The sequence below is a fragment of the Chinchilla lanigera genome, unplaced genomic scaffold (assembly GCF_000276665.1).
Source record: "Chinchilla lanigera isolate Chin_1 unplaced genomic scaffold, ChiLan1.0 scaffold00034, whole genome shotgun sequence".
In the NCBI taxonomy this organism is placed as follows: Eukaryota; Metazoa; Chordata; class Mammalia; order Rodentia; family Chinchillidae; genus Chinchilla; species Chinchilla lanigera.
Window position 1 is genome coordinate 18977001 of NW_004955435.1, and position 9381 is coordinate 18986381.

Consider the following 9381-nt stretch of genomic DNA (forward strand, 5'->3'; position numbering starts at 1 on the left):
TTTAAAGTGGCTAGAGTCTCATTCCCAAAGTCTCCTAGCTGGGGAAGTTGAGGCAGTGCCATGTTAGCCTGGAGTTAGGATGCTGCTTTTTTTAAGGTTTTCAGGTCTTGCCAGGATAGGCCAAAGAGAGAGCCAAGCAGAGGCTATGGTCACATTTTGTTTTATAGATGGTGGTCTTCAGCTCACTTCTGATCTTTTCTCTGGCTTTTGAGGTTGTAGAGGGAAAGCAGTAGGCCACTGGGTACAGGCTGGTAGATAAGGAATGATCTGTATGGATGTTCAACAGCAAGTTCTTTGTGTGAAGCATGTGTTCCAAAGCATTTAACTTCACATATATTACTGAAAGTTTGATTTATCTATGAATAAAACTCTTTTGGTGTTTCCTCCATTCATCTGAATGTATAGGTCTGCGTGTGGTCTCTTCATGGCTGAAAGTGAGTGATTTGGGGGTACTCTGTAGCTCTGCCTGTTTTTTATGCTGCTTTGAGGCTATCTCAGGGTGACTCATTGAGTGATTCCTCCTCTCTGTGTGACTTGTTATCCCCCTTGTGTCTGCACTGCCAACTCCTCACCAGCAGCCCTGGAGCAAGCCAAGGAAATTTCAGTGAGCACTGGGGTATAACTAGTAAAGGAATTAGCATTTAACTACTACATGGTCCAGATCTGTGACCCACAGGTCACTAATAATCAGTATTTGGGGTGACTTAGAGGTCAGCTCCCAGAAAAGGTAGATAACACTGTGATATGGGCACTGTTTAGTCTTTTGCGAAGGCTAAAAAACCTGTCTTAGACCACATCAGAATTTCCAGCTTTCTGTTCTTCCTCTGGGACTTCACCTCCCCCTGTATTTGAGTCCAGATATCTCCATACAGGGACACTGTATAAAATGCTTACATCCAAGAGAAACTCCACCAGGACATCAGCTGCAAACTCGCCATCAAACTCAATTGTGCGGTCACCCTTAAGCACATAGAGGCTTCCTTCCTCAACAAAACCTGGAAGAAACAAAAAAGCCCAAGGACAAAAAATCACTCTGAGTGACTGTGGGGTCAGGATCAGTGGAGCTGGATTAACCTAAGGACAGGTTCTGTCAAAACAATACTTTTGAAGGGTTCTGCAAATAGACATTAAAACTGAAATAAGAATTAACAATTTCAGCCGGATTTTAGGGTTTTGTTCTGTTTTGTTTTGTTTTGTTTTTTTGTTTTTTTTTCCAGTACCTGGAATCGAACTCATGACGTTATGCTTGCCAGGTAAGTGCTGTGACTCTGAGCTAAATCCCCAGCCCCTCACCCGGATTTTAATTTGAAAGAAAAATTTATTTTCCACCTACCACTGCTTTAGTTTTCCAAAACTACTGCTGAACCCATGTTATTCTCCTCATCAAAAAATTTGAATACCCACTGCGCATCTGACTCCTTAACCAGGCACTCAAGTCCCTCCAACATCTAGTGCCAACTCTGTTACTTCCATTCATCCTTGGCTTGACCCATAGTCCTTTGAGAACTGATCCCTAGTCCCTTGTGTAACCCCTTTGCTTCTTGCTCACATGCTGATATAAAAGGGTGTATACAATATATATACATGGGCAGAGGATATAGCTCAGTGGCACAGCTCCTGCCTGGCAAGCATGAGGTCTTGAGTTCAATTCCTGGTACCGGAAAAAAAAAAAAAGAAGTGTGTGTGTGTGTGTGCGCGCGCGCGCGTGCGTGCACGCGCACGCTCATGTTCTCCTTGTTCTGAAAAACTGGAGTGATTTCCGTCTCACCTTGTCTTGGTTAGTTCTTTTGGGACTCAGCTTATGGCTCATTTTCCCTATGGTTAATCCAGCTTCAGTGAGCTCATGCCATCATCAGTCTGTAGGCACTCATCTAACAGTGCTCATCCTGTGAGGGTAGGATCATTGTTTTGTCGGTATCTGTGCCTTGCACAGAGCCTAGACAAATTGATCAGCGCCCCCTAAATGTATGTGGCTGCACTGAATAGCTTGTATTCCTGTTCTAGCAGAATCACACACATCCTCTTTACCCTGTTAGCTGATAGGTACTGCAAGGGAAGGTTCCATCTTCTCCTCTGCTACCCTCCAGCACCCTTAGTGTAATGCTGTATACGTTAACAAATACTTAGTGGAAAACTGCATTTTCCCTCAAGAATGTTAAATAGCTGAGGCCAGAACTTATTCCAACCGCACATCCCCTTTAATTCCTTAGATGAATTGTTTCCAAACTATTAGTGGGAGAATGCTTTCTCCAAAGGAACTCTTCTGCAGGCCCTCCAGGGACAGGAAAGCTGGACTCCCACTTGCTGTCTGTCTCAGGCCTTACCTAAGGAGGCCCTGGCACACTGTTTGTAAACTCAAAGGAGCACCATGAGGTATTCTTGAAGCTGATGATGGCCGACCTCTAAAGGTACCCGAGTGAAGGGACATCAGCCAGTGTCCTGATGCTAGATTTTGTACTGAGAACAGCCAGTTTGGAGGCTATTAAAGTAGCTCAGGCACAGCCTGATGGAAGCCAAACTGTTAAGGCAAATGGGAGAGGGGATGAAGATGAGGGAGCAGATTCCCAAATAAAACTAGGTCCTATAAACCCCAAGGGTCCAGCAGCCTGAGAACTTCCCTCAGTTCCTCCGAACTCAGCTTGTTTGTTTGTTGAAGTACTGCGGGTTGAGCCCAGGGCTTTATAATGCTAGCCAAGTGCTCTACCATTGAACTATGCAATCTTCCCTTCTAAGCTGAACTTGGAGAGAATTTTATTTATATATATTAAGCCCCATCATGTCCTTTACTAATTCACTTTTATCAGTTCCTGCACAGTTTGTCCTCCCTAGATTTATATATTGCCAGAACACTAGCACTTTTTTCTAAGTGTACTGAAAAGTCTCCAGAATACAACATATTTGTTAAAACAATGGAAAGGGAGATGAATGGGGATCAGTCAGCTGTGGGAGAGGAGAGAACTCATTAAATTGCTTTTGACTGTAGGAAAAGAGTTTAATATACTTTGTTCCCATGCTCAAGGAGGAAAAATAATATTCCTTAATATGTCTTCAGGGACAGAGACACCCCAGGCATGCTTAACAAGTCATTATCATTTTACAGCCATGAGTTCTTCCTATATCTAAATTGTCTCCTACAATTTAAATAATTTTTAAAAGGCTGAGCTCCTAGAAAATAGTCATTTGTAAATTTCTAGAGAAATAAACTTCCATATACCTGGAAGTATTTATTGAAGTGCCACTGAACTTATTTTTTTTCTGTGCTTACTACTGCAAATTCAATTAACCTCTTTTCAAAGGTCCTGTTTTATAACCTCTTCCTATTTTTTTAATAGCCATCCTTCACTAGTCATGCAGAAAAAGCCAAATAGCCAGCACATGAGTGAGAATGTTTGAAAATGAGGAGTTACCTATATCCCCCTCCTTGGGATTATAGGGTAAGAATCTCAAAGAGCATTTGCACTTAAGCGTGACATATTGACACAAGAGATTACAACTTCCATCGTGCAGTCACTTAACCATATCTCACCTAAAGCCTCCCTCTCGTCTTTGGTGATAATGTCCAGCTGGGGTTTACCCTTAAATGAGAAAGCCCTGAGACCCTGGCGTTGCTACCTCTAGCACTGTCTTTTGTTGGTTGCTTCTGCTGAGAGATGAGAAAATCATAGGTGGTGGGAGGAGAGTGTGTAATTCTTAGCAAGATTTCTGTATGCTGCAATAGAGGAGATGGTATTTCAGTTTACTTTACGAACTGGAAATTAAGGCTTCGGTCTCCAGCATCAGTTTTTCTGGGAGACCCTCTTGGCACTGATATAAAGGTATATTAAATGACTGATGTTAAACCATTCCATTCAGGCCTAGACTTACTTTTATGAAACTCTTTCCCAGCCCAAGATAGGTGAGATCATTTTATATATATTCAAAATGTAGCCCAGTTATCATACAAGAGTAAAGGCAACTGTACTTTTTTTTTGCAATACACATTTGTTTCTTCCTGAAAAAATCTCAAACATCACACATACCCAGTTTCTTGGCAAGCTTGGCTTCTTTCTTGGCATCCACCATCACAAAGCCTATATCTTTATGTTCCAGGACCTGGGCCACAAGCTGCAGGGACAAATAGGAGGTAAGTGGGCTAACGGCAGAAAGATGGTAGAGAAATCACAAGACAGTACTCTCATGTGCTAATAGGAGGGTTTTCCTCCAAACTCCCTGCTACTCTGTGACCAATTCAAGCAGCAGCAAAAGGATCCTACACTTGTACCAGAGGAGAATAAGTCAATGACGTGCCAAGAACCAAAGACAGAACATCTGAGGGACAGAATTAAGAAGTAAGATTTGGAAGATTGTAACAGTGTCGCGTACTCTTTTCTGCCTTTGGGGAAAGAGAAGAGAAGGGGAAGGGAAGTAGAGTACTCTCACACCCATGCATACCTGACACCTTTGTCACCCTGAGCCCTCGCTCAGCAGCCAAGTAAACCTGAGGTGGGGCACAAGGATAAAAGAGGCTCCAGTTTCAAGCATAGCCCCCTCCTCCCTGGACTTGAGGAGTAGGAATTCCCAGGAGGCCCCTCCTGATGGGCTCTGGAGGCTTCCTACAGCCCACAGAGAGGAAGAACCAGAGCCTCTGGGGTGGAGGACCATCACCCCAAAGGTGAGGAGGAGACAGCAGTCTCCTAGATGGACAGATGGCTGAAAACTACTCTGGGCAGACAGCAGCATGTTAGGCCCAGTGAGCATTCAGCCCGAGCAAGCACCTTCATGGGTGCTTATGGGAGGCCAAGGCTGGCAGCAGCCCAAGACCACTTTGAAACCGAGTGGGGAGAAGGGCTGTGGTGAGAGCCTGGGACCTCCTAGAACAACTACTGATGAGACATCCTGCAGACCAGGAGGCCTGATGGGCTGGCAGAGCAGGTGGGACTCTGTCTGCCTCATGCTTTGGCTCAGCCTTGCCTCCTCCTATCCTCCTCCAGCCCTAAATCTCCAGCTCACCTGCTCTCTTCTCTGCCTCATCCCAGTCTCATGCGCTCTCTCGGGTCACCATGAGGCATGGCCACCCAAATCTACAAAGCATGGTTCTCGGCTCATCCTCCACCCTGACCTCCTTTCTGCAATTCCAGTAGCTCGTCACAGGAACATCGCACAGGCACATACTTTGGAATCGTTAGAGTTAAGTACAAGTCTCTTCTCCACTGTGATCCTTCCCTCCCTGAAGCGAAAGCCTGTCCCTCTTCTGCACCTGGCACCGTTCCTTGGAGACACTCAGGATAATTGGGGATGAATGGATGAACTGGCCCAAGGACTTCACAAATTCAAGGAGCTTGTGAGACAAGAGGGCAAGATGAAATTGTCACCTAATACTCTGACTTAGGGCTGTTCCTCGTACATGAGGAAAAATAAAGGTAGAGTCAATGATTCCTAAAAGTCCAGAAACCTATAATACTCTTCAGGTGGGACTGCCATTCTTTCCTGTAATTTGCAACTGTTTACCTGCTGGTTTTGTTTGGCTGGTTACTTCTCAGCCTGGCCTGTTTTCATTTTATTCTAGAGAACGGTGTCATCTATTAATTAATTATGTGCCGTGCCTGGGTACTGGCACAGTACTCAGTCCTTCTGGAAATATTAGGGTTTGACTTATGCTGATTCTTTGGAGTACAAAAAGAACTTTTAAAAGATTCTATATAAGATCCAGGAATGGTGGTGCATACCTGTAATCCCAGCACTTAGGAGGCTGAGGCAGGATCTCCATGAATTCATAGCAAGCCTGGGCTACACAGTGAGTTCAAGGCCAGACTGGACCTCATGGCAAGACCCTGTCTCAACCCCCTCAAAAGTTTTATCTAAATAATATGTATAATTCAATGGTAAAAGAATGAATATTTATAGTATATATGTTTTCTTCCCTTTTTTCAATGTTGCATTTTGTATGTACTTATTGCTACATTGCTATCTCTAGAATAATATGGCCCAAGTAGCTGTCATCTTTAAATAACTCATGGGTAGTAGATCCCAGTGGTTAAGAGCACGGAGCTTGGTCTCAGAGACCCCGAGTCCCTGACTTGGTTACAAGCCTGTGCTGTGATTGCACTATAAAAATGTGGATGGTAATAATATCTATTTCATAGGGATTTTTTAAAGATTAACTGAAATAACGTGATGCACCTGGCATGGTACTTGACATGCAGTAAGGCTTAATAAATGTTAGATCTTCTTCTTGACATTAAGGCAGCTGGTTATGATCCTGGATCTTCTGCCAATTCAAAAATACCAAAACCTGAAGTATTGGAAAGGGGAGAGAAAAGTAATCACTACCTGTGCATCTACTATGTTCAAGGAAATGTGCAAAACAAAAATGTGTAAGACACATGTCAGCTTTAGGGACATTCTGATATATTGCAGGGGGAAATTAAAGCACCTGCAGTGAAAACAAGGGCTATAGAGACTTAGAGAGAGCTCATGGCAGGGAGGTCAAATTGCACAGAGCTGAGTGGGCTGTGATAAGTACTGCACATTTAATTTCTGTGCGTTTTAGAATGAATCTAAAATCCCTGGGATGGCCAGCAGGCTGTGCATGGTTTGGCCAGCTGACCGTTTCTGCCTTATTCAGGGTCCTAGGACATCTTAACGCATTCTTCTTTAGCCTCTCAAAACATCGAGCTCTTTCCTGCCTCAGGTCTTTACACAGGTTTCCCCCACAGCCTGTTCCCTCACTGGGCACAGGTTCACTTCCCCACAGGAGCCATCTTATTCTAAATTCACACAAAGGCATAATAGCATGCTCTGCACATCCACACACTCCTTGGATAAATCTAGAAGACTTCTCCACATTCATCACCAATGTCTGCTCTCCTTGACACTCACACTAAAACATCAACTCCCCAAAAGGTGCTCCCAGACTCCTATTCTCAGTTGGGTGCTCTTTTTACTCTTGATCATGGTACTCTGTGCTTTTCCTTTGCAGTCTGTATGTACCCATGAACTTCCACGATGGCTGTCTGTTCACCACGTATGTGTTACACTGTAAGCTCCATCTCCATGTCTGTCTTTCTCCCCATGCTGTCTCTAGCATCGAGTGTGGAACTTGAGCAGATGAGTAGATCTCAAAATTAGTAGTGTCTTAAATGAATGAATGAATGCGGAGGCTGCTTAGAAGAAAGGCGGCCAGGGCCAGCAAGATTTAGAAAGAGGAGTAGGTGGATGGGCAGAGAGGAATGGCAAGGACATCCCAGGGAGTAAAAACAGGACAAAGGTTTGGAGATAGATAGGCGTGTGTGGGGTGTAGAACAGACTGTCTGACGAGCAGAGCAATTCAACTAGAACAGTCTATTTGGGGGTCAGAAAGGAGCCCTGTGTTTCTGGAATATCAGAGTGAGAAATACTTTGAATACCAGGAATGAAAATTCTGCTTGGGGAGTTGTTCAAGTCGAAGAAAACTATGAACACAAATTTGTGTTTAGGGCAGGTGGATTTGAGGGCACAGAGCAGACAGAGAAAAAGCAGAGTGGGAGGGAAGGGAAGCCAGCGGGGAGGCCGATGCCATGGTCTGAATGGAGACGGCTCTGGTCTCAGATGAAGGCGGCACAGCGAGCAGAAGTCCCTTGTGTGGGTGGTGGTCTGACTGGGAACCAGTCAGAACTTGTAGCTCTTTTCTGGCTCTGGAGTGAGGAGAGAAGGTGAAGGCAAGGTGAGTCCAGGGTTTGCAGCACGGAATGGAGGAATGACAGTGACACGAAGACAGCGTGTCAGAAGTGGAGGTGCGTTTCTCAGCTCAGGTTCAGATGGGGTTGAGCAGCCTAGGCTCAGAGTAAAGTCCCACAAGAGTCAGTGATATCCTTAGGAGGTGAGTGGATGAGAAAGCCACAAGGCCAGGGGTCGGCTGTCCTGCTGGCAAGTGCTGAAGATGAGCCCGTTCTGGAAGCAGAGGGGCGCTGTTGGGAGTGCAGGAGGAGGGCAAGTATCATCGAGCCAGGACTCCGAAGTCACGAAGGAGTGGGCAGTCAGATTAAATGCTACAGGAAGTCAAGTTTGGGTGGGAGTCCAAGAGGTCTCTGCTCTCAGGACTGGTAAGTCACAGTTGACCTTGTAGAGAAAAGCTGGGACAGAAGCCAAAGTTTTGGAAGCTAAACAGTTAAATGGGTGGCAAGGACAAGCTGAGCAGGTATGGATCACTGTTAAGAAGTTTGCCTGTCAAAGGAGGGTAAACTCATGCAGCAGTGAGAAAGACACGCTCCCTGGATTGAGTGACTGACTGTCTCTGGGTTTCAGAGGACAGCACATGCAGCACGCCCATGTATGTGTTTGAAGTCCAGTCCCTTCCTGGGATTTATCGGGTCTGATCCAGGGAAAAGGACAGAAAGAAAGATGCATTTGTACCACTTCCAAGAGCTGCCTTTGGAGGAAAAAGGTGAATTTCTTTCCTGGGTAGAGGGAAAGTGGCAGATGAGTGGAGGAGTAAGGAAAAAGAAAAGAATCACCTTTCAAAGGGAGATAGTAGGGGTTAATTTCAGCAAGAGCCTGGAAAAAAAAAATCAAGAACTGAGGACCCTGGGAAGAAATGTCACAAATCTCTGTCCAAAGCGAAGGTCCCTCAGCCAGTCATTAAAAATACCCTGGCTGTAATCCTGCCTTTTCCATGGCAGCCAAGAGCCAAATGGCTGTTTTTACCCCCTGTCCCTGATACCATCTGGCAACACGTCAAACTATTCAACAACTGTGGGTCCTCGCCTGAAACCGGAGAGCTGACGTTTATCTCTGGTAATCTCCTGTCATTTTTGGCTGCCCTCATATTGGGCCTGAGCTATGTATAGCTGGACAGTGGGCACGTGACGTGTCCATGGTGTCCATGGAGGAGGCTGATTGAGGGAAGGGAAGAGCTTTTTTATGAGAATCAAATAAATATGGGTCCCTCTTGGGGCTGGAATGAGTAGCCCTTGCTAGAGCACTGTGGGAGAGAGAGGCTGTTGGCTGTTTTTATTGGCATTTTTGGAATCTACTACTCTGGTCAATGCCAAGAAAGAGACCCAAGGGCTGATGCTGTGCACTGTCCCCTCCCAGCAGAGAATTCATAAACTAACAATAGAGATAGCATTTACTGGGTGTGTACTACATGAGGTACTGCTCCAAATACCCTACATGAATTTTTGAATTTTCACAACGTTCTCCCAAAGTGGATGCTTGCAGGTAAGCAATGGAGCCACACAGAGGTTAACCAGCTTCCCCAAAGCCGGGTGTCCCTGACCCTCAGGCTCTTGGGCATTATTCTACTCTTGCCAATAGTCCCAGAGGCCCAGTGGGCCCAAAGCCTGGCCCCGCTACTTATTCACTGTGAGATTGGTCAGGTCTCAGCATCGCTGATCTTCAATTTTCTAGAGAGAGTAGAGATAG

The 9381-nt window shown here is 45.3% G+C and overlaps 1 protein-coding gene across 1 annotated transcript in view; it reads right to left on the reverse strand.

Moving 5' to 3' along the window:
* The window catches only part of Casq2 (calsequestrin 2 (cardiac muscle)), a 54053-nt gene that overhangs the window by 35026 nt on the left and 9646 nt on the right, over positions 1–9381 (reverse strand). Inside the window, exons 2-3 of the mRNA XM_005389033.2 lie at positions 4020–4104; positions 895–995 (exon numbers count right to left, since the gene is read on the reverse strand). Coding sequence (XP_005389090.1) covers positions 895–995; positions 4020–4104 — 186 coding nt within the window. The remainder of the gene's footprint in view (positions 1–894; positions 996–4019; positions 4105–9381) is intronic.